Below are 24,311 nucleotides of genomic sequence, written 5' to 3'. Positions count from 1 at the left end.
CTCTGTGCCTCATACATTATTTTTATTCTTTTATTCTCTCTGTCTCTCTCTATCCGTCCTATGTCCACTTTCAAGACCGATTTCAGTACACCTATTCTGAGAAGACAGTGTGTGTTGTCAGTATTACTGTGCAGAGTACCCCTTCCAAGGGCGCAGCAGCAATGAGGTGAGCCTGGTGGCAGGGCAGGTGGTGGTGGTGATCAGTTACCAGGACCTGGACGGCAATACTGAGTGGTGGCTGGTGGACGCTGATGGTGACCAGGGCTATGTACCAGCCAACTACCTGCGCAAACTGTGATTTTGTCTGCGGTTGTTGCCCGCAACAGACCTCAGTTATGTGTGCACTTGGAGAATGTGGCACAGAGATGTGTTGTGTAGGTGCTGCTTCTGGTGTTCACTTGAGTGAAGAGAAGTTGTTGTTGTTGTTTTTTACTGCATGCTCACTTATGTATGAGAAAAGATATTAATGCTTCCACTGTTTGGATTTTACATAACTTTGATATCAGTGAACTAATTTGTGAGTGCCACCTGAACTTGGGTGTGCACTGTCTTGCATGGATATGTTCAATAAAAATTAACAGGCATATATAAATTTGTGACTTCCTGTCACTGAGGTCTTTTCATGGAAAGTTTAGAAAAATAGCTGTGATGATTTACTTTACCTTACATGTTTTCATACTGCACATGTTGTTCTAAGGGACTGTTTGACATTTACTTGATTTTCACTGGTTTTTGTGAGTAGGTGCATGATTTGGGGTGTCAAGGTTTATGTACAGATGTTGATAAGTGTTAACATAGACAACTAAATGAAAAACAAAACTCAATTTATTTTATAAAGAACTCTTTTTTTTTGATAAGGTACGCTTTTCTGCAAATGTTTTGTTTGCAAATGGTGATACATTCATTGACATAAACTAGATATATGTTTGTGAGCTGGTATGGTCACTTGTTCACAGGTTTTGAATATGTGAATTCTTAATAACAACTTATAGTCCTTAACCCATTCAACAGCCTTGGCAGGATTCCATGCCATATTGATACAGGGGAAAAAACAATGCAGAAATTATACTGTTTTTCCTCCAAATTACGTGAGCACAATTCTGGAAATACTGTAGAAGTTAGTTCTCTTTCTTTGCAGTTCATGCATATGTGTATGCGTGAAAACTGTTTTAATGAGACAAATTTTTATGCCAGAGAAATGCTCGAGCGCAGGGCTCAATGAACAAAAATACAATATGGTGGATGAATAGAATAGAATAGATGTCTTTATTACCAAGTGTACCGGGGTCACAAGGAATATTGGGGTGGTGGGGGGGTGGGGTTGGGGGGGACAGTACATAATAAGATACAAACATAAATTGAAAATCATACACAAACACAGATACAGTAGAAATTAGGATACATACAAGTGCATATCCATATAAAAACTTGTGCATACTCACACATGCACGCACTGCACACACACACGCACACACACACACACATACACACACACACACACACATGCATGCACACACACATATGCATGTATGCATGCACACACACACACACACACAAACTCTCTCTCTCTCTCTCTCTCACACACACACACACACACAAACACACACACACACGTTTGAGCAGAAGCTGCATATTTCATGTGGATGGGGCTGATGGCTAGATCTTCGGGTAGATGGTTGTTGATTGCCCAGTTCTATGTATCATACTGGATTTGTTCGAGAGACAGGGTGCTGACTGCTTTGGGGAGAAAGCTATTGGCAAAGCGATTGGTTTTCATCCTTATTCTTCTCTACCGTCGACCAGAGGGAACATCTCGAAAATCCCAAAAGCTAGATGTGATTTGTCCTGGCTGATTGATTTTGCTTTTTTGAGTAGCCACTTATAATATATGTCTTAGCCCTGGTAATCTTGGTGGCAGTTTTTACGATTCTGTTAAGGGCTGCAACTTCTGCCTTGGAAATGTTTCCGTACCAAACAGTAATAGCGAAGGTTAGCACACTTTCAATGACTGCTCGGTAGAAATCAGCCATGATTTCTATTTAAATTCCAAACTTTTTGAGGCGCCGAAGAAAGTATGGGCACTGTTGTGCTTTCTGTATTTTTCTGTATTTTTCTCCCATTTCAAATTGTTGGAAATGATCAGTCCGAGAAATTTAAAGTCACTGATGATCTCTACTTGCTTGTCTTTAATGACAAGTGATAAGGGGTCAGATCTGGTCTTCCTGAAATCTGAAATTAATTCTTTGGTTTTTGATACGTTGAGTTCTAAGTTGTTTTGATCACAACAGCTGACAAGTTCCAGTACATCTTCCTATTTTTATTCCAGTACTTCTTCCCTGTATTTTGACTCATCACTGTTCGTAATCAGCCCTTCTAGAGTAGTATTGTCAGCAAACTTGACCATGGTGTTACATTCATTTTGAGTTGCACAGTCATGTGTGAATAGTGAGTACAACAGTGGGGGTAGAACACATCCGTGTGGGACGCCTATGTTGAGAATGCATGTGGAGGAGGTGAGGTCACCAACTTTAACAACTTGCGGTCTGCATCTTAGAAAATTTAGGATCCATGCACAAATTGATTCAGGCAGTGAGAGGTCTCTTAATTTAAAATATAGTTTTGATGGCACTATTGTGTTGAACGCAGAGCTGTAGTCAATGAAAAGGATCCTGGCATAGCTGTTAGGATTTTTGAGATGTCTGAGGATGTGGTAGAGACGTATGCTAAAGGCATCTTCAACTGATCTGTTAGCTCTATAAGCGAACTGAAAGGGATCAAAAGATGGAGGAATGCGGGTTTTTAGGAATTGTATATTCAAGCGTTCAGATGTTTTCATTATGACTGATGTTAAGGCTATGACACGATAATCATTAAGACAACTATGCTGTGCTTTTTTTGGAACAGGAATGATACTTGATTTCTTAAAGCAGTGTGGCACCACACAAGACTGAATGGACATGTTAAATATGTCAGTGAAGACACTAGATAGTTGGACTGCACACTTCCTCAAAAGGCCTGGAGAGATGTTGTCAGGGCCAGCGGCTTTTCTCATTTTCAGATGACTGAAGTGGCATCTGACTTCATTCTCTTGTACTATGAAAGGGGGAGTGGGGGTGATTTTGGTTGCAGCCACGTCAGAAGTAGACAATGGTATGTCGAATCTGAAGTAGAATGTGTTGAGTTTGTCTAGAAGAGTTCTGTCAGTGCTGTCGACTGTCTGGTGGGTATAATCAGTGATGTTCTGCAGTCCAGACCATACATTCCTAGAGTTGTTTGCAGACAGGTTTTCTTCTATTTTTGACTCACTTGTGTAAACAAAGTGAGTCTATGTTTTAACCCGGTGTTCGGTTGTCTGTGTGTGTGTCTGTGTGTCCGTGGTAAACTTTTACATTGACATTTTCTCTGCAAATACTTTGTCAGTTGACTCCAAATTTGGCATAAAAATAGGAAAAATTCAGTTCTTTCCAGTCATCTTGTTTAAAACAATATTGCACCTCTGGGATGGGCACAAAATTTTTTTTTAAAAAGAAGCCTAATTATATGCAAACTGCATTTACTGTTATATTTATAGTTTTTGTATTCTCTAAACTTGGCACTTTGACCTCTTATTCTGACATAACAACAAGAGGAGTCATTATTATCATTTTTTGTTCAAACAGGAACTTCTTTTGCTAAGCATGGAATTTTTATTTATTTTGCAAACGTTTTGGTGCAGATAGTAAAAAAGGGAAATTATTCTATAATTAATGCTAGGGGACTTAATTTATCACAAGTGAGCCTTGAAGGCCTTGCCTCTCTTGTTTTATGATATAAAAACTTTGCCTTCTTAATGCATTTTTCAACACTTATTTTTGCCTTATTGTGGACTTTAATATCATCAATTTCGCAAAAAGCTCTCTCTTTTCCCTTTAGTTTTTGCCTAACAGCCCCGTTACACCAAATTTTGTCATTTGAAAATATTTTGATATTTTTTGATGGAATGGACACACTTTCACAGAAAGAAATATAATCACACACTGTGTCGGTATATTCATTTAAGTCCCTGGCAGAGTCTTTAAAAACATTCCAGTCTGTATATTCGAAACAGTCCTGCAAGGTCTCTAAGGCAGGGGCCGACTATTGTTTCACAGTTTTCACGACTGGTTTTTCAGCTTTCAGTTTTTGTTTCTAGACTGGCACCAGAAAAAATCATGCTGTGGTCGGACTGTCCCAAAGGCGCACGGCGGATTGAGTGGTACGCCTTCTTGATGGAGGTGTAGCAGAGGTCCAGGGTCTTGTCACTACGTGTTGGACAGTCCACTTGCTGGTACAACTTTGGCATTTCTTTCTTGAGGCTGGCTTTGTTGAAATCACCAGCACCAATGACAGTGAAGTCGGGCCAACTGTTCTTGCACTTGCTAATTTCATCTGCTAGCAGACCAAGTGTGGCGGAGAGGTTGGCTGTGGGATTGATGTACACAGCAATCGGCATCACTGAGGAAATTTTGTGTGGGAGGTAGAAGGGTCGGCACTTGGTGGTTTGGAACTCCACGTCAGGGAAGCAGGCACGCGATAGCACTTTGACATTGAAGCACCAGTGTGTGTTCACGAAGAAACACATACCACCGCCCCTTTGCTTGCCTGAGTCAGCAGTGTGGTCAGCTCTCTGTACAGTAAAGCCTGGTGGTTGAATGGCACTGTCAGGGATGTTCGGGTTAAGCCATGTTTCAGTGAAACAAAACACAGAGCACTTTTTGTAGTCTCTCCTCGTCTGAATATTACATGTGAGTTTGTCAATTTTGTTGGGTAGAGATCTAATGTTGGACAGGAACATACTGGGTAGAGGTGGGCAAAAACTTCATTGGCATAATCTTGAAAGGGTACCTCGCTTTCTGCGTTTCCTCGCAGACTGAGCCTTGCGTGCTGACCGGTCAGTGTTTATTGTTGACGGTTGTAAATCATGATGGAGTGAGTTGGAGTGAGATCTCAGCACACTGGACTCACCTACTTGTTCCCTAACACGCAGCAGCATGTCACAATCATATCTTAAGATTGCAGCTGTTTCCCTAAAACACATGGCTGCACACATAGAAATGTGTGTGTGCACATTTGATAGAGACTTTCAGAATGTGGAAAATGTGTGAATTGGAAATAAAAGTGAACATCAAGTGGGTGGTAAGAGGAGTTAACAGTGGAAGGTCAAAGCTGGGAAAATTATCAAGATCCATTAACAAGGAAACAATCATATTTCATTCCTCTTTCTCTACCTTTGATTTGTTTGTGGTTTGTTTAGTTGTTTGTCTGTTGATGACTCTCCTACTACTTAGTCCTGTCAAAATGGCTATGCATCTGCTGACTAGCTGAGGTTGCATAGTGTCTAGGAGGTATGTTGTGGACTGTCTTGCTTAATAAGTGTGTGTTACTGCACTTTTTCAAAGACAATTGTTGTTACTTCTGACTTTATTGGGAATATTCAGGTCCCACCACAAGCAGCTAACCATCCACCACCATCCTTCAAAAGGGAAAAAGAAAGCTTTGGATGAGTGATGTGCATTTAATCAGCTTTTGCCCAGGTGTGTCTGTATGAGAGCTCACAGAAAGTAATAATTGTAAGGACTGTTGTCTGCTGCTGGGACACAAGCGCATGTGTTTTTAATGAGAAACAACAGCAGAGGAAACAAAATATTGTTCACTGTATTCTCTTCATGAAACTGGATGATTTGGGCAGGTGGGGTTTGGCAAACAAATCTGTTTGTATAAATTCATTAAAAAAAATGATAGAATAAAATGTTACCAATACTGAGAACAAAATCTGTAATCAAGAACAACAAAAACAATCAAAAAGAAATTAATTGAACAATTTTGAAACACCACTTTTTATCTTGACATCAGAATGTGACAAACAAAACAGTGCAACTAAATCTTTGAACTGTGATGAGGTAGTCGAGAAATTCTTTGACATCACAGATCAGGTATCCCCAAAACAGCAGTAGAAGTAACAACATACATTTCCATGTTGTAAACATATCCAGAAGTAGATTCTTCATGAACTCCCTGAATTCACTGCCCTGTCAATTTCTCTGTCTTGTACTTTATTTCAGTATCCTTTCAGTACTGCTAATGAAGTCTTCCTAGATCTGACACTTATTGACGCCTTTTGAGTGGAAACAAGATAAAATTTTTGTGATAACACAAGATAAAAATGAAATTTGAAATAAAATGAACAGATGATCACTATCACCAGTGCGCACAAGTGTCAAAAAAATTATTATTTACCTGTTTACTTGATGTGAATTGGCATTATTTTCATGCATGTTTGTAGTGGAATTCAGAATATATTGAATGCACATGACTTGGGCAGAAGTTTTTTTCCTTTTTTAATTGTTGGGTCTGACATTTTGAAAGGGTTCCATTGTCAAGGTGGGGACAGAGGCAAACAGGTTATCCCCTCGGGTCATAAATGGGGACATGTACCAGATTTATTTCAGAAACCTAAGGCTGTTATGTGGGCAGAGGCAGCCATCATTTACAGTTGTTAGCATGTATCTTGTATACATAACAGCCAGTATTAAAGTACATGTCAGTTTGACCATTGTGTAACACCTATCCCAGACAAGCTGGTCACTTTTTGCTCCTGTTACTTCAAGCCTCCCCAACATTGCTTTGTGCACATTGATTGCTGTATGTGAACATAGTCAATACATTTGATTACCCTTATTTCCTTGTCTGAGCCAGTGCAACATTTGTTTCCTTGTCTGTCTGTTTGTGTGTGTATTATTATTATTATTATTATATTGATATAGCACTGAATCTTGTGCAAAGACAGATCAAAGTGCTTTCGCACCAGTCATTCAAATGCATGCATAACTCTAAAACTGGAGAGAAAAAAAATTAAGACAAGGAAGAGCCAGGGAAGGGAGGCTATTTTGGGAAGAGGTGGGTTTTAAGGCCAGACTTGAAAGAGCTGAGTGTGGAGACCTGATGGAGTGAGAGAGGAGGTTCATTCCAATTATAAGGTTCAGAGACAGAGAAAGAATGGCGGCCAATAGTCAAGTGTTTGAATCTGGGTATGCATAAACAGAGTGGATCCGAAGCCAATCGTAGAGAGCGAGATGGAGTGTAGAGGTGAAGGCAGCCACAAAGATAGGAAGGGGCAGATTTGTGAATACATTTATAACATAGAGTGCTGATCTTGTACTTTATTCTGTGTGAGATAGGGAGCCAGTGGAGATGTTGCAAAAGAGGAGTGATGTGCTCAGATCTTTTCTTTCTGAGGACGAGTCGGGCAGCAGAGTTTTGTATACACTGAAGGGACTGAATGGATGAAGCAGGCAAACCAGACAATAGAGAGTTACAGTAGTCAAGGCAAGAGAGAATGGGAGAAACAGCAAGTCTAGATGTTGCGTCAGTGGACAGATATTTCCGGAGGGAACTGATGCGCCGCAATTGACAGTAGCAGGATTGACATGTCTGACTGATAAATTTTTGCATGGACAGTGTGTTGTCAAGGACATCTGAGGTTCCTGACGGAACTGGAAAGAGGGATGGATGTAATGCCAAGTTTGAGTGCGTCAGTTGTGATGGAAGAGAGTTTTTGTTTAGTTCCTATGATCATTGCTTCAGTTTCATCCACATTCAATTGTAACTTATTTAGAGTCATCCAGTTTTGTATGTCCAGGAAGCAGTTGGATGTTTCTCGCAAGAGCGATGACAATTTTTCAGGGGTATCACTCTTCTGGAGTTGAGTGTCATCAGCATAAGTGTATGTGTAATATTTGAATTTTAACATTATTTTTCTGTTGACCACCATTTTCAGAGGAACTGCAGCTTGGCAAGGTACAATTATTAAGATCTTTCTGATGATTCCTAAAGTCCCCTGTATAAAGATATTGCTAAAGAGTAATAGTTTTTAAACATGTTTTAATGCTTCAACTGTATTTTTAAGCTGTTCCATGCCTCTTTCAGCTGATGTCTAAAAGTGCTTTGCCAGTGCTACAAAGACGTCCACTGATGTCCTGCATCTACTCTGATTTTTCATTCATCTGAGTTTGGTTCATTGAACACAAAAAGACTGAACAGATAGCTTGATGTGTCTGTTGCGTAAAAATACCATTTAAATGAGCATTTGTCAGGTTTCAGAATACCCCATTCTTCTCAATGATGATTTGCTAACTGGATCATGTTGAGACCAGTTAAAAGGGGTTTTACCTTGTTGCAAAAAAGGCTTTTGAAACTGTGTCCTGCAAAGACAGTGGATTGGATTTACACATTTGCAGACTCTGCAAATAATTATGGACAGGTATAATGATTGAACAGAGAACAACTGGAAGATGTTGGAAACTTCAAATATCTAGGAGCAACCCTGACAAAGGATGGAAGCTGCAAAGCAGAAATAAGAATTCGTATTGGCACAGCCACCGCAGCCATGACCAAACTGAACAGAGTGTGGAAAAGTAACATCCGATTCTCCACAAAATTCAAACTCTACAAAGCCCTGGTGGTCTCCATTGTACTGTATAGTTGCGAGGCATGGACACTGACGGCCAAAACTGAAAGGAAGATCCAGGCTTTCAAGAAAAAATGCCTGAGGAAGCTCCTTCAAATTTCCTGGATCGAGCACAGGACCAATGAATATGTACGGAGCAGAATTAAGAACCTTGCTGGACCTCAGGAACCACTCCTTTCAACTGTGAAGAGACGCAAGCTGATATGGTTTGGGCACAACACTCGACACACCAGTCTGTTCAAAACAATCATGCAAGGCACCATCGAGGGCGGGAGAAGAAGAAGAAGACAGTGGAAGAACTGGCATTAGAACATCAAAGAATGGACTGAACTCCATACACATGAGCTGCTGCCGGCGGCTGCTGGCAGAGACAGATGGAGAAGGGAGGTTGCATCTGTGGTCCTGAGGTTTTCCCCCAGTGACTACTCTGTAGTTATGGGCCTGAGGTGAGGTGATAATGATTGAAATGGATCTCATTTGTCTGATGTTTGTTTGAACATGAAGATTATGACAATGACAAAACTGACAGCAACATTTTATGCTTGTACAGCCCATCTATCAAAGCAGACAGCAGTTTTGAGTGAGTGACAGTGACTGGCAGTGAACGGGCATAGTATGTGCATGTTGTTTAGAAAGAGGTGGAGAAGAGGGAGACAAGTGGTATTCTTTTTTTCATGTTTGATACAACCCTTTGACAAGAGATTGAAGACCAGTCAGAGGGATTGCAAGGGGATATGGTTATAGACAGTTAGCTGTTGCTTTCACTGAATACTGCTGTCGAATGGACAACAGCCAATAATCCATGATTTTCACGAAACCCAGGCTTGAAAGTGAGAAGGATAGGAAATGTGTATTTTTTTTCACAATGTTTGTCACTGATCAGATGACTTACTTGTTTGTAGAGGAGGCAAACTTTAGTTTGGCCCAATTGCATCCTGGAGTAAACGAGTGTCATCAGAGACCTTCTTTCTCTGTAGGGGGAAACTCTTTGGTGTCGCAAATCTTGATGGTTCAGTCAGGACAGTTATTCACTTACATGTCTGTATGCCATTTCCAGCTGTATTTTATTTGTTTTTATTTGGCATGTCATTTTTTGGAGGTGGAAATTGATTTTTTTTGTTTCACAAAAAAAACAAACATCTTGGCTTTGAAATGCATGAATAGCTATCTGCAATCAAAATAATTGGGGGGTGAGCCCAGACTGAGAATCCTCATTTGGTTTCCTTAAAAAATATTTTACTTTTTTTCTGTATGTATTATACTTTTTCTGATATAATTTTTATATTTGTTTATATATTACCAGAATCATCAAAATTCCATGGCAAGGGAGAGCTTTTTTTTTTCTTTTTTTGTTTTTCAAAATTCGCTGGTACTGGGTTGTTGACATTTTTTTTTTTTTTTTTAAGATTGAAAACAAAAAAACATTTCAGTGAAAACAATCACTGTTTACAGTTGATTAGTGTGTAGACAGTTTATAAGTGAACATGTTACATACAGCTTATGTTAAACCTAATTATTGATGTGTATTTAAAAAGAATAATGGTTGTATTTACATTATGTGTATCTTATATCATTTTCATAAATTAAGATATAAGCCACACATTGAGTATGGGCGGATGTGTCTAGTGTGTAAAGAATTTTCAGAAGACAGTATGCATTAAGATGGATTTACTTAGTTATTGTTTACTAAGAATGACCAGTATCTTTAGGTTTCAGCATGTTTGGAACCTTCTGTTAAGAAACCTTTTCATATATTTGGCCCAAAGGCAATTTGTGATTAAATAATTCTCTTTCTTTCACTGTCATGAACATGATAAATGGAGAAATTTTACAACAAGCACAGCACACACAGTTCTACCATAATTGGACAAATTATGTACAGTTATTTTGCCACTCATGTGAATGTTAACAGGGCTGGCTGGGCTATGGGGTTGTTATCATAGTGGGAGTAATTATTGAGGATAGGCCAGTTGGTTGTTCATGCTAAAATTACTGTGTTCAGTGTGGTCATTGTTTTGATTATTCACATGGGTGTGGATTTTGTTAATATTATCGTTTTTGCATATGAAGGTTATAGGCTTATGTCTGACAGTTGTCTGCTCTTTGTCTTTGTCTTGCCAATTGCTTGCACTACTTTATTGTCTACATGTTGTTTTCTGATTAGTCTCTCTCTGTCCTTGTCTTTCTAATTCCATATTTCTCAGTTTTTTGTCTTCTTCATAAAATAGTTTGAAGCAGCTCATCCATGTGCTACATGAAAGCATTACTTCTTCAGTGTGTGTGTTTTCTTAAGTTTAACATCTATTCACTATAAGTGTTTTTAGATCGAAAGGAGTAAAGTAGTGTATAAAGGAAAGGGAATGCATGTGAATATTAGTGTAAAAAAAAATTTTAAAACAAGAGAGGCAAGGCCTTCAAGACTCACTTGTGATACACTTAAAAAAGAAAAAATCCAAGCTTTTTATGTATTGAGTATAATTTCAAAATGTAATGTTTAAGATGAGAAAGATCAGTTTAAAGCAAATTAACGCCCCTAGCATTAGTTAGAGTAATTTCCCTTTTTTACTATCTGCACCAAAACGTTTGCAAAATAAATAAAACTTCCATGCTTAGCAAAAGAAGTTCCTGTTTGAACAAAAAATGATAATAATGACTGCTCTAGTTGTTGGGTCAGAATATCAGATCAAAGTGCCAAGTTTAGAGAATACAAAAAAGGTAACTATAACAGTAAATGCAGTTTGCATATAATTAGGCTTCATTCTTTATTTTTTTGTGCCCATCCCAAAGGTGCAATATTGTTTTAAACAAGATGACTGGAAAGAACTGAATTTTTCCTATTTTTATGCTAAATTTGGTGTCAACTGACAAAGTAGTTGCAGAGAAAATGTCAATGTTAAAGTTTACCAAGGACACACAGACACACACACACACACACACACAGACAACCGAACACCAGGTTAAAACATAGACTTACTTTGTTTACACAAGTGAGTCAAAAAAATACATGTTATGTATCAGAGGAAAAGTATATTATAAGAAGAAGTCTAAAGAGGTGATGTGTATTGAATGAGCTGTCATGGGAAGGAGAATATGTATATGCACATCAACAAGTATTAACCTACAACAATGTAAATATAAAGAACAGTATTAAATATAATACATCAAAGGAGGATACCAACTGGACTGGAGTTTAAAATTTCTGAAAACAGTGTGTGTGTCATGTTAAGTGTGTGCTCAGTGTGTGTGTCCATGTTCAGTGTGTATCCATGTTCAGTGGCCATGTTCCTTGTGTGTGTGAATGCCCGTGTTTCTGGTGAATGTGTATGTTCCTTGTGTGTGTGTGTGTGTGTGTCCATGTTCCTTGTGTGTGTGTGTTTGCGTGTGTGTGTGTGTGTGTGTGTGTTTGTGTCCATGTTCCTTTTGTGTGTGTGTGTGTGTGCCCATGTTCCTTGTGTATGTCTATGTCCCTTGTGTGTGTGTTTGTGTGTGTGTGTGTGTGTGTGCCATGTTCCGTGTGTGTGTGGTGTGTGTGTGTCAGTGTTCAGTGTCTGTGTCCATGTTCATTGATGTGTGTCCATGTTCAGTATGTGTGTCCATGTTCATTGATGTGTGTCCATGTTCAGTATGTGTGTCTATGTTCAGTGTGCATGTGTCCATGTTTGGTGTGTGTGTGTGTGTGTGTGTGTGTGTGTTCATGTTCAGTGTGAGTGTCCATGCTCAGTGTGTGTGTGTCCTTGTTCCTTGCGTGTATGTGTGTGTGTCTGTCTGTCCATGTTTCTTATGTGTGTGTCCATGCTCAGTGTGTGTGTGTGTGAGTGTCCATGTTCTTGTGTGTGTGTCCATGTTCAGCGTGTGTGTGTCCATGTTCATTGTGAATGTGTGTGTGTGTCCATGTTTCTTGTATGTGTCCATGTTCAGTGTGTGTGTGTCCATATCCTTTGTGTGTGTCTGTCCGTGTTCAGTGTGTGTGTCCATGTTCCTTGTGTGTGTGTGTCCATGCTCAGTGTGTGTGACCATGTTCCTTGTGTGTGTGTCCATGTTCAGTGTGTGTGTGTCCATGTTCAGTGTGTATCCATGTTCCTTTTGTGTGTGACCATGTTCCTTGTGTGTGCGTGTGTGTCCGTGTTCCTTGTGTGTGTCCATGTTCATTATATTTGTCCGTGTTCCTTGTGTGTGTGTCCATGCTCCTCATGCCTTCTAAAAATAGTCAATGAAAGATCATGTTACCCCTCTCTTGCATCAACTTCATTGGTTGCCTATCCAGTACAGATTTCAGTACAAAATTGGCATTTTGGCTTATTGCCACTTCAGTGGTTCTCTCCCATCTTACTTATCTTTAGTCCTTCATATTTACACTGTCCAGTTTTCTTAGGTCTTCTGGAGAAAATCTCCTTCAAGTCCCCAAAGCCTCTTCAGACATTTGGTCAAAGGGCTTTTCAGTATCAAGCACCTTCTATCTGGAATTCACTTCCTCTGGATCTCCAGCACTCACCAACTCTGTCCTCTTTCAAAAGAAAACTAAAAACCTGTTTGTTCAAAATGGCCTTTGAATGTGACGAAGCAGTCCTTTGTCTGCCTCCTCCCACCTAATTAACTCCCCTTGTGTCCCTCCTCCATTGGAGTCTTCCTGAAGTGTGTTTGCTTGTGGGTCGGTGTTTACTCTGTGTGAGTGTGTGTGTGTGTGTGCATGCATGCGTATGGCATATTTTGTGCCTTTTTTCTGTAATTATACATATCTGCAATTTGTAATATTATATTGCTGTATATAGATTTTGTTTTTCACTTCTCTGTCCTAATGTGCTCTTGTTTGGTATAATGCAATATTGTGTATATATTGTTCATGTGAGGTGCTTAGAACTCATTATATGGGGAGTTTGCACCATATAAGTACAACGTATTAGTATGTTGAGTGGGCCATGTTCAGTGTGTGTCTGTTCAGTGTATCTGTATTTGTATTTGCATTTCTTTCTGTCACAACAGATTTCTCTGTGTGAAATTTGGGCTGCTCTCCCAGGGAGAGTGCGTCACTACACTACAGCGCCATCCATTTTTTGTATTTTGCATGGAGTTTTATTTGTTTTTCCTATCGAAGTGGATTTTTCTACAGAATTTTGCCAGGAACAACCCTTTTGTTGCTGTGGGTTCTTATACATGTGCTAAGTGCATGTTGCACACAGGACCTCGGTTTATTGTCTCATCCGAATGACTAGCGTCCAGACTACCACTTAAGGTCTAGTGGAGGGGGAGAAAATATCGGCAGCTGAGCCGGTTATTTGAACCAGCACGCTCAGATTCTCTCGCTTCCAAGGCAGACGCGTTACCTCTAGGCCATCACTCCACTGGTGTGTATGTGGCCATGTTCACTGTGTGGCCATGTTCAGTGTGTTTAACCTTGTTCACTGTGTGGCCAAGTTCAGAGACTGACTGAAGCCACAGCAATGTGTCGAGGCTCTGATGTCAAAAACCAAGTGGGTTGTTCTTAACAACAGTTTGGTGTTATACAGACTGCTTTGCTCTCAGTCATCAATGAACAATTCATCTGACTGATGAATGTACAGATAATTTGTCTGATGATTGAAGAAAAGGTGATTTAACTGATAAGTGAGCAGATAATTTGATTGATGAATGAGCATGTATGTTTACTGAAGAATGAACAGATAAACTGATCAATGAATTAGCAGATAAAGTAATTGATGGTTGAGCAGGTAAATACACTGATGAATGAGCAGGTAATTTGACCACTACTGCCCGCTGACACTTCTGACCACTGGTCACCATTGAATATTATGGCCATTGACCACTGCTGACCACTGATTATCACTGATCATGGCTGACTTGGGGGAACATAAAACCTGGGGGAATATAGACATTGGAGAACATATACCCTGGGGAATATAGACCTGGGGTAATATAGACATGCTTCCGAGCTAAGCATCAAATACACAGAATACCCCCCTCTAACCCCAGATTTAAACAAACTATTAGTCATGAGCAGCCAGTGAAGAAAATAATTACGACAAATCAGCAGTTACCAAGTAACAGCTGAAATGTGGCCAATCTGCTGATACGTCGTTGACCGTCAACAATTTGGTGGTTCTGTGACCTGCTGATTTGTTGTCGCCGGTGATAGATCAGTGGACCAGCAACAAGTCAGCAGTTAACTGAGGTCTGCCAGATTGTTGCTGGTGACAATTCAGTGGAGTCAACAATTCAGCGGTTAACAGCATGTTTTCTTTCTGTCATTAAAGAAAGCCGTGCCCATGTTTCTCTCCAGTATGGAGATGAAGCTGTGTTTTCACATTCATATTCTTTACTCATGCTGACGTCTTTCTTCATTGTAAACATGTGTGTCATGGTTCACTTACGCAGCATGTTTCACTTTGCACTGTCTTGTGTACATGTTAGTGCAGCAAATAAGAATAGAAAGATGATAATAGTTTTCTATAGTAAAACAAAACAAACAAAAAAATGCAGTTGCAAATGTATGCTGATAGATGCATGAATATGTTTTTCCTTTCAAGACAGATTGTAATGCAGCAAATTTTTGAAATTCTGTTTTAATTACACATACTTAACCGTGACCCAGCTAGTGCAGACTCCAGCAGGGGTCTGACATTTCCTTTGACAGTGGTTAAGTGGTGTGCCACCTGTCAAAGTGCTGTTGGCAGTGTGTGTGTGTACTGAAAGGTTCATTGTCAGTGTCAGAGCCAGTGACCAAGGAATTGTCAGACCTGTCACTGATCCCTGGCTCTTGGAGGACACAGCCTGAAACAGAGCTTTATGCAATCTGATTCCTTCAGCCCACATCTGATGGCTGTTCTCAGGCTGAAGACTGTCACTGGCAGTTGGTTTCAACAAAAAGTGTAGTAACCCACTTATGCTGTCAGTGCTATCAGTGCAAGGTTGGATGGCACAGTTCTGAAATGGAAAATAAAACATTGACATTGCTAGTAACTTTGATGATATTAATTGATATCATCTCACTGATGAAATTGGTCATCAGTTTTTGTTTTGTGTTGTTCTGAGGGGATGTGAGTGGGGTTGGAAGGAGGGGGCAGGTGGGGGTCTGAGTATCTAATCAAACCTCAAAAGTCTTTTTGTCTGAAGACTTGAGCTTCTAAAATAAAGTATCGGTGTTAGATATGGTTGAGATATATACATATGATGTGTAAAAAAAAAAAAAAAAAAGAAGAAGATGAATGTGAAAGGAAAGAAAATATTTCTGGAAAGTGAGCAAAATGCATGTGGTTTGAAAAAGATTATTTGATGTTGTCTTTTCTTAATTTGGTGTTTCAGTTTTCACTTTAATCTGGGGTTGTTTTTTTCTTCTTTTTTTTTTCATTTAATGAAAATAGGATGTGCATCAGGTGTTAAGCTTTAGCATTATTTCCAAAATGCATGTGTTTGAGAAAGATTATTTGATGTTGTCTTTTCTTAACCCCTAGGCTGCCTGCATGACGAGATAACTCGTCATGGCAAGCATGTATGCTTCGCTGCCTGCATGACGAGATAACTCGTCATCGAAATATTCTGACTTTTCCCTGGTTTTCATTCACTTCCTTGGCAAAAATAGTGGTAGCTTTAGCCTGGGGAATCTCTCTAGATTCTATTCACAGCTAGAAACCCCATCTACGTCATGAAGCAGTCCTTTATTTGAACGTTTTGGTTGGGTCACTGTCCAAGTGTTTGCCGGACTTCTCTCCTCGCTCGCTCAACAAAATGTCGGACTGACGCCGTGCTCAAGACATGCGATCGTGACGAACTAAATCAACCATGATTTCTTTCTTTAACTGATGCTCAGAAGGAATTGAAGCATAAATTCGAAGGAGAAGATAGAGATGAACATTTATAGGACGATCTGATAGAAAATAAAGGGAGTAATCAAGAGAGTGGCCAAGATGCGACTGTCAGTGAGTGATGCCGGCTGTACAGATGTTAGCAGACGACAGATGACCGAATTAGCAGCAGAGCGATATTCTTGGCACGCAGCCAACGCGGTCTGATGAGAACTGAATCAAGTGACCGTGTGAGAGGGGTGAGGAGGAAGGGGGTGGAGACTGAGGGGGCGTGGCCTCACATCCATCTTATCACTTGGAGAAGTCACAATGTATTGTGTATCAATCTCTTTAAAAAAATATATATATATTGTGGTTGTTCTAGTATGATTTTGTGTTTGCAGATATCCATTTGTCCAGAAAATATGATGTTTTTGTGCAAATTACCTGACTAATGTTTGTAATGAACAAGTTGAAAATGTGACAAAAAACAAAACACTGATTTCAAAACAACAGCATGTCACTAAAAATATATAAAATGGGAAAACAGCATGTGTTTTGTATTCTTTATTCATTTACCTTTCAGAAAATATATACTTTTATGGGTCTTTCTCCAATAACAAAGAGCACAGAATTTTTGGAAAATTTATACCCGTTTTTGGGGAAAAAAACCCTGGCAAATAGATTTCACATAAATCTTATTTTCCTGGCAGCGAAAGGGTTAATTTGGTTTTTCAGTTTTCAGTTTAATCTGGGGTTGTTGTTTTTTTCTTCCTTTTTTTCATTTAATGAAAATAGGATGTGAATCAGGTGTAAAGCTTTAGCATTATTTCCCATTCCTTCAGAGTGTATGTGTACTGATTGGTTGAAACTGTATGTGCAAGTGAGTTAAGTTTTTTGAGGCATGGAATTTGTTTCATGATTTTGACATTCAAATCTGTTACCAAGAGAGTGGTCATTTCTTGTTTTCATAAGCTTTCAATTTCCTGTGGTGGATTTCTTCATTCAAAGGAATATTCCAATAAAGACGTTGGTAACAAGCTCTCCAGGATTTACCCAGCAACACTAGCATCAGTTGACGTAAAAATCTTGTTGTGAATGTTTGACACAACATTTATATTTTCAACTGAAGAAAATCTTGAGATAAAGATTGCAGCCATTACAAAGTTCTGTTCATTCAAATTGTAAAATATTTTTCTTACTCTGTTCACAGCAGCCATTGAGTACCTGGGTTACAGAGTGATGTTATTCTGAGTCATGACTGCCTGTGATATAGGAATGCTAACTCATGTGTTGTGTAGCAGTGTATGTATATTGTACTAAACTGATTGATCTGTGTGCATACTTGTATTTTTGTAACAACCATGTAAATTGTACAAACCTGTTTGATTTGCATGCATAATTACATCCTGCCTGTTTAACTAAATGAAGGTGATTTCTGTACAAAGCAAACTGTCACATACTGTACATAGACTTGATTGGTTTGGTATCCACTTGCAGTTCTGACCAATTGTGAGTGTATACATAAAAATGTTGTATTATCTTTGTATATCTAAATGATACGCACTTGATTTTCACAAATGTAATTAATTAGTGCTTCAATGAATTTCGACTTTACAAACCAAAAGCCATATAAAATATGCATTTGGTGTCATATACTGTATGTCAGACTGGTGCAAACTAGGCCTATTGGTTTGCTCTGGCCAACATTTGTGGTAACTCTTTGATAGGATGTCTCGCTATTAGTCTGCCATCTGCTCGCCAATAAAATGCCACTTCTGGTTGGAGCTGAGTACTCATCATCAATGGCCACCACTCCTGAGATAAGTACATTATCTTGTGGCCCTGTCTTTGCCAACATTTTATGCATATGAAATTTTGTTTTAATTACACATACTTAACCGTGACCCACTAGTGCAGACTCCGGCAGGGGTCCGACATTCCTGTCCTGTGCAAACTACTATCTGCCTATGCGGAGAAAACGAAAGTAGCTACAGCCGATAACCTCCCAGAAGTAGGTTACCTCCCCTTTGCCCCCTGACTAGCGCCCTCTTTTTCCGGCAGCCATCTTGACTCCTGTTCCTGTGCTCATCATACGGCTTTTTTTTTTTTGTTGTATTTTCTTTTTGTCTGTCGATTCTCTGGTGTTCTTGTTTTTTGTCAAATTATGTCTCCAACCTGGTCACATAATTATATAACTCGATTGGGCGATCGCGCTAAAATTAAGGCGCGATCGCAATCGATTCACTGACACTCTGGGCCCTCTACTCCTGGCTCTCTCAACAACGCCACCCGCTGTCTTCTCCACTTCCTCCGCTCCCTCCTGTCGACTCCAGACCTCCACCACCTCCTACACCTCCTCTGGTGACTTCTAGAGGTTTGTTGCCCCACACCCAGGTCAGTGCTGCCTTTAATCATATGTTCAACTGGGTCAAAAGCTTCCTGAGCCACAGAACGGCAAGAGTCAAGCTCAACGGCAGCCTGAGTCACAATATCACCATCAGGGAAGGAGTTCCACAGGGAGGTGTTATCTCTCCCACCCTCTTTGCCGTCTTCATCAACGACATCACACAAGGCCTGACCACCCACATTTCCCAAGCCTTGCACGCTGATGACTTTGCAATGTGGAATAACGCTCAGTCCACCTCAACAGCAACAGTCAGGATGCAAGACGCCCTGAACAACACCTCAAAATGGGCGCAGGACTGGTGTGTCACCATCATCAGTCTCAAGACAGTGGCCACCTGTTTTTCTCTTTCCACCACTACTGAGAACACTTGACGGTCAACAACCAGCAAATTCCACAAGAAGACACACCAGCCTACCTCGGTGTCAAACTGGACAGGAGATTGACATGGAACCCCCACATCAAAGAGACAGAAAAGAGGGCTACAAAAAGGCTGTCCCTCATGAAGAAACTAGCGGGCACCAAATGGGGAGCCAACAACACCATCCTCAAACAGGTATACACAGGCAACATCCAGTAATGGAATATGGATCATCAACCTGGGCCACTGCTGCACAAACCAACACAAGGAGGCTGGCCAAACTGCAAAACACAAGCATGCGGATCATCACTGGGGGACTGAAAACCACTCCCATCATCACCCTAGAAGCAGCCACAGGACTCGCTCCCCTGGACACCAGACGAGAAGAGAAAGTTCTCATACAGCATGAAAAACTCCAAAGACTTCCCTCACACCCAGCCCACCAACAGCTGCAAGAACCAACCAAAAATAGACCCACAGCGACATCCTCCCCAACACCCCTGAAGAACGAGAGCCTCTCCAGGATGCCGAAGAATGGAATCTTCAGCAGGACGGCGTGTTCTACGTTACAGACATGCCAGGAGTGACCAGCAAGGGAGACCAGCCAGACTACATGCTGAAGACCCTCACGCTGGAGATGCTGCACGCAAAGTACAATGCCTCAGTGTGGACTCGCATCTACACTGATGGATCTGCTGATTCAGCCATTAAGAATGGAGGAAGTGGAATCTACATCAGTCACCCAGATGGCCACACCTCCACACACTCTCTGCCTGCGGGTGGACGCTCGTCAAACTACCGGGGCGAACTTACTGCTCTGAGAAAAGCTGCCAGACTGATCAAAGCAGACCAACACCCACCTGAACACGTTGTCTTTCTGACAGAGCGCAGATCAGCCATCCAAAAATTGCAGTCACCCAGTGAGCAGTTGGAAAGAGACACACAGCGCCTGCTTGGCGATCTCTCGCTATACACACACATCGCTGTCCAGTGGATCCCTGCCCACTGTGGTCTGGCAGGAAATGAGGAGGCGGACAGACTGGCCAAGTCTGGCAGCAGACTGGAGCAGACAATCCAGCCAGTCTCATACAGGGAGGCAAAAACTCTGGTCAAATGAAAATTCAAAAACACATTCCAGCAACAACATAGCCATCCACCTGATGACCAGATGCCTCACCTGCAGCGATTCCAGCAGACAATCATATTCCGACTATGCACGGGGCACTGCCGCCTGCGAGACCACATGTACCGAATGAAGCTGTCACACACTCCTGACTGCCCATGTAAGACAGGCCCACAAACGCCGGAGCACATCCTGCAGTCCTGCCCCCTGTATCAAGATGCACGGACGCAGCAGTGGCCCTATGGAGCCACACTGGCAGAAAAGCTCTGGGGCACCAAAGAAGGCCTCATCAAGACCACCACCTTCATTTCCAGCATAGGACTGCAAGTCTGAGACCATGATCACGGGGAACGCAGAAGAAGAAGAAGAAGCTGCCTTTAACTTTCTCCATACGAACGGCGAAAGAGACGACGTTAACAGCGTTTCATCCCAATTACCATCATCAAAATATTGCAAGCAGAACGTTTTTATACTGAAGAGGTGAATGTTGACAAAGAATACCACAGTTCTGACGACGGAAGCTAAAGGTTGGGTCATTCAGACACCCACTGGACATCCGAGGGGTCTGTGTAGAGGAGAAGAGAGGACTGGCCGTACTGAGTGAGTTAATGCCATTTTTAACAATCCGCAAACGCAGTGCACGAGTTGACCTCCTCTGTCTCTTTACCCATACCCACAGTTGCACCAGTGGAATGTGCCACAATCCCTTTGGGGAAACAAAACCATATGCTTGCTTTGGATCTGCACGCTAGACTGGGCCCTATGTGTGATGTGTCCATGGTGGCAGCCGTGACATCGGATCACGCGACCCGCTACGCGGCATGCCTCGACCGTCTCGGATCCAATGGTGACCGAGGCGAGTAGGGATGCCCTCCCCATACGTAGGGGGGAAGGTGGACCACTAGGGGACACGCTTATCCATACACGTGCACCCTCCCCCTTGTCCGGAGCGCCTGATCCAAGGGAGGCAACCCCTGCTTTGGCACACTTGCCGGTGACCACCACAGTTATTTCCCTTGCACCGAAACTGCTCCTCACCTATAGTTCGGGTGCGTGCACAGTCCCACCAAGCTATGTGGTGATGACCCCATCTGCCACACCGCCAGTTGCTGCTGTTTCCCATCCACTAGTGGTGTCCTAGCAAGCTGCTCAACCAAATAACCAGCAACTCATTGCTAACTTGCTGCAGCAATTATGCACTGGTGCCACACCTTGCGCCTGCACCGCTCCTCGCCTTCAGAGCAGGTACATGCACGGCCCATTGAACTTCGGCAGTGCTGCTTTCTTCACGGCAGATACTGCATTCAAGCACATTAGTTCACCCCATCACCTCGCTTGAACAGAGATCCAGCATGGACATCTCAGACAATTGGCGTTTGAAAGCACTTTCTGCACTTGGTCTTCCCTTCCCGATCCTTTCAGCCTCAACACACAACCACTGCTGTGGTTACAGATGGGCATTCCTTCTCAAGCACTGTCTTTCCAATGAGACACTTCCAGGGGTTTCTAGCCTAGGCAGGCTATCCCATCATGGAGCACCAGCCTTCAGTCAAGAGCCTGTCAGAGGATGACATTGTTGTCACTTTGGAAGCAAGCACCATGTCTTTCAGAGACACGGTTGCACCACAAGACCCCGTCAACTCCTTCTGGCTTCCTTACATTTCAGCAGAACCTGCATGGTGGACACTTTCATCCCTCAAGCACACAGAAGCTGTTTCCTGATTTACCCATGCTGATTGGTGTCCTCCTAGGACCAGTATATGATCATCAGTCGTGTACGACAATGACCATCAGAACAGCAGAGGAGGCAGCTGCTGTCCCGACTATTCGGGCTGGAATTTGATTATACAATTTATAGTACAGAGTGTTTTGCCCAAGTTGCATCCCCACTCCCTTGATCAAGAGGCCTTAGGACTGTCACCATTGGGACAGATCCCAAAGGCAAGTTAGCTCCCAAGGCTACAGCACTAAGTCCCAGTGCAGTTTGACTTCCAGTGTGAGAGACATAGTCCTTCAGGAAAGACTAAGCTGCAAACGATTTCCCTTTGCAACTAAGAAACCACTGATAATACAGCTCTCACTTTGCTGTTGGCCATACTGAAAACGTATGTCAGATCAGTGATTTGATGTAAATGGCCAGTACAACACATCTAGAGCCACTTTTCTCCCTGCCCCCGCCCCGCTCCATCCCAGACTTAGTGCGCACCACACACAGCCAGAGGCCTATCATGGATCCGGTCCCTAAAGAACCTTCAGCGCAAATTTTCCCCATGGAATTCCTCTTCCATTCGGAATTCCATCACAGAATGAGACTCAGTGACCTGGAGGCACATGAAGTGCACTCCCACAGCCTGATCCAACTCAGCCACTGACTGCCGCCAACTTTCTGCAGGTTGCTCCAACATGCCACACTCAGGTAGAGAAGCCACCAAGCCTTTCGTATGCCCCTTCGTGATGGTACCTACCTGGGCAATTACACAGCCTTGTCCCAGAGACACCAGGGACCTCAAGTCTCTTGTTGCCAAATGTCTGCCATTCAATGCATAGGCAACATACCAGTGCTGATTTTTAGCAGCGACCAAAAAAAAAAAAAAAAAAAAAAAGTGACGGGGGGAGCGCCCATCATCTGTCAGCCTGCATGGAGGAGATCTACAAATCTGGCTGTCATGCCTAAAGTAAGCCCAACATAGTGGCCTACCTCTGTCTCGTGCCACAGTTTCCTTCAAACACATATATCACCCACTATCGGCCCACAGCCAATGTGGAATCATCAGATCAAACCACATGTACCTCCTTGCATTGACGCTCAGGACAACCCTATAGGGTACGTGTTTCCTTCCCTCTCTTTCATTTGAAGGGCTCTCAATAAAGTGTGGATTCAACACACTGACCCGATTTTCTTTGCGCTACATTTATCAGCACAGCTGTGGTCCACAGACCTCTCCCACAATACAGCTGCGGAGCTCAGTCTTCTTTGCCCCAACCAATATCCTTAGGTGACACAGTACACTCTACCTTCATCGAATTCTACTTGAGGGACGTCTATTGCTTTAGGGATGATGGCTCAAGAGGCGTTGCCTCTGCGGTAGTCACACAACAGGCCATCGCAGCGCACTGGCGCTAGAACAGATGAGCCCTCCACCTTGTCGTGCCATTCTGCACTAGTGGGTCACGGTTAAGTATGTGTAATTAGAAGGAAATTTTCTTCCAAAAATTACATTTAAGTAACATACTGTGACCCACATTTAAGACCCTCCCGTTCCTCCCCGCTTTCTGTTCTCCCTGCACACTGCGCTGGTTGTGGTGATTTGCCGTAAAAAGAAGGCGCTAGTCAGGGGGGCAAAGGGGAGGTATTCTACTTCCAGGAGATAATCGGCAATAACTACTTTCGTTTTCTCTGCATTGGTGGATAGTAGTTTGCACAGAACAGGAATGTCGGACCCCTGCCGGAGTCTGCACTTGTGGGTCATGGTAAGTATGTTACTTAAACATAATTTTAGATAGAAAATTTCCTTTTCTTGAATGGTTCTTGTTTAATGCGGCTTTCTCGGATGTTTACCTCACAGAATTCATAGCACCTTTTTCATATCACCATCTTTTACGTCATTTGCATCAGTTCTTGAAGTCTATTTCAGTGTTCTGTATAGTTTCCAACTCGCTCTTACTTTTTGTGTCTTTTTTTTCGGGCTCATCGCACTTAGGGATTGACTTGTCCCAATCACTATATGCCTTGCACACCACACTGCAATGGCCAGACCTGTGAGGCCAGGATAGTGCTCTCTTGGGAGTGTCTCAAGCCCCAGGGCCTACAGGTTTGTGATTGGGCTTGGTGTCTTTGCAGACACATATAGGCGGTATAACTCGACCTCCTGACACAGTCTGGAAGGGGACCGAGGGGAAGTTTGGTCAGGCCTGATGCCAAGTTAACCAAATTGCAGGGTGGTTTTGCTGAGGGTTGTGTGTGGCTAACACCGATGTGGAGATAGATATATCCTCACAAGGGGATTAGGTGCTCACCTTGAGTCCTCAGTGCACGGAGAAGGCTTTAAGTGGTGACACTGCTCTCTCACTTCCTGCCTCCCATGCCGAGTCCCCTTCCCCACTTCCCTGAGGGTTGGTGGGGGAGGGGGAGTTATGGCTTCTTTAGCTCTTCTTTGCTC

General features: G+C 42.1%; 1 protein-coding gene across 4 annotated transcripts in view; it reads left to right on the top strand.

Annotated features, from left to right (window-relative positions):
* LOC143286835 (dynamin-binding protein-like) overlaps positions 1–9,622 on the top strand; it is a 274,661-nt gene extending 265,039 nt beyond the window's left edge. For all 4 annotated transcript variants that reach the window (XM_076594658.1, XM_076594659.1, XM_076594657.1 and 1 more), the window contains one exon: positions 122–9,622. In XM_076594658.1, the coding sequence (XP_076450773.1) occupies positions 122–298 (177 nt within the window). In that variant the 3' untranslated portion in view covers positions 299–9,622. The remainder of the gene's footprint in view (positions 1–121) is intronic.
* Positions 9,623–24,311: the final 14,689 nt, after the last annotated feature.

The sequence above is a fragment of the Babylonia areolata genome, chromosome 10 (genome assembly GCF_041734735.1).
Source record: "Babylonia areolata isolate BAREFJ2019XMU chromosome 10, ASM4173473v1, whole genome shotgun sequence".
NCBI lineage: Eukaryota > Metazoa > Mollusca > Gastropoda > Neogastropoda > Buccinidae > Babylonia > Babylonia areolata.
The sequence above is the reverse complement of the archived record's forward strand: the minus strand, read 5'-3'. Positions and strand labels throughout refer to the sequence as shown.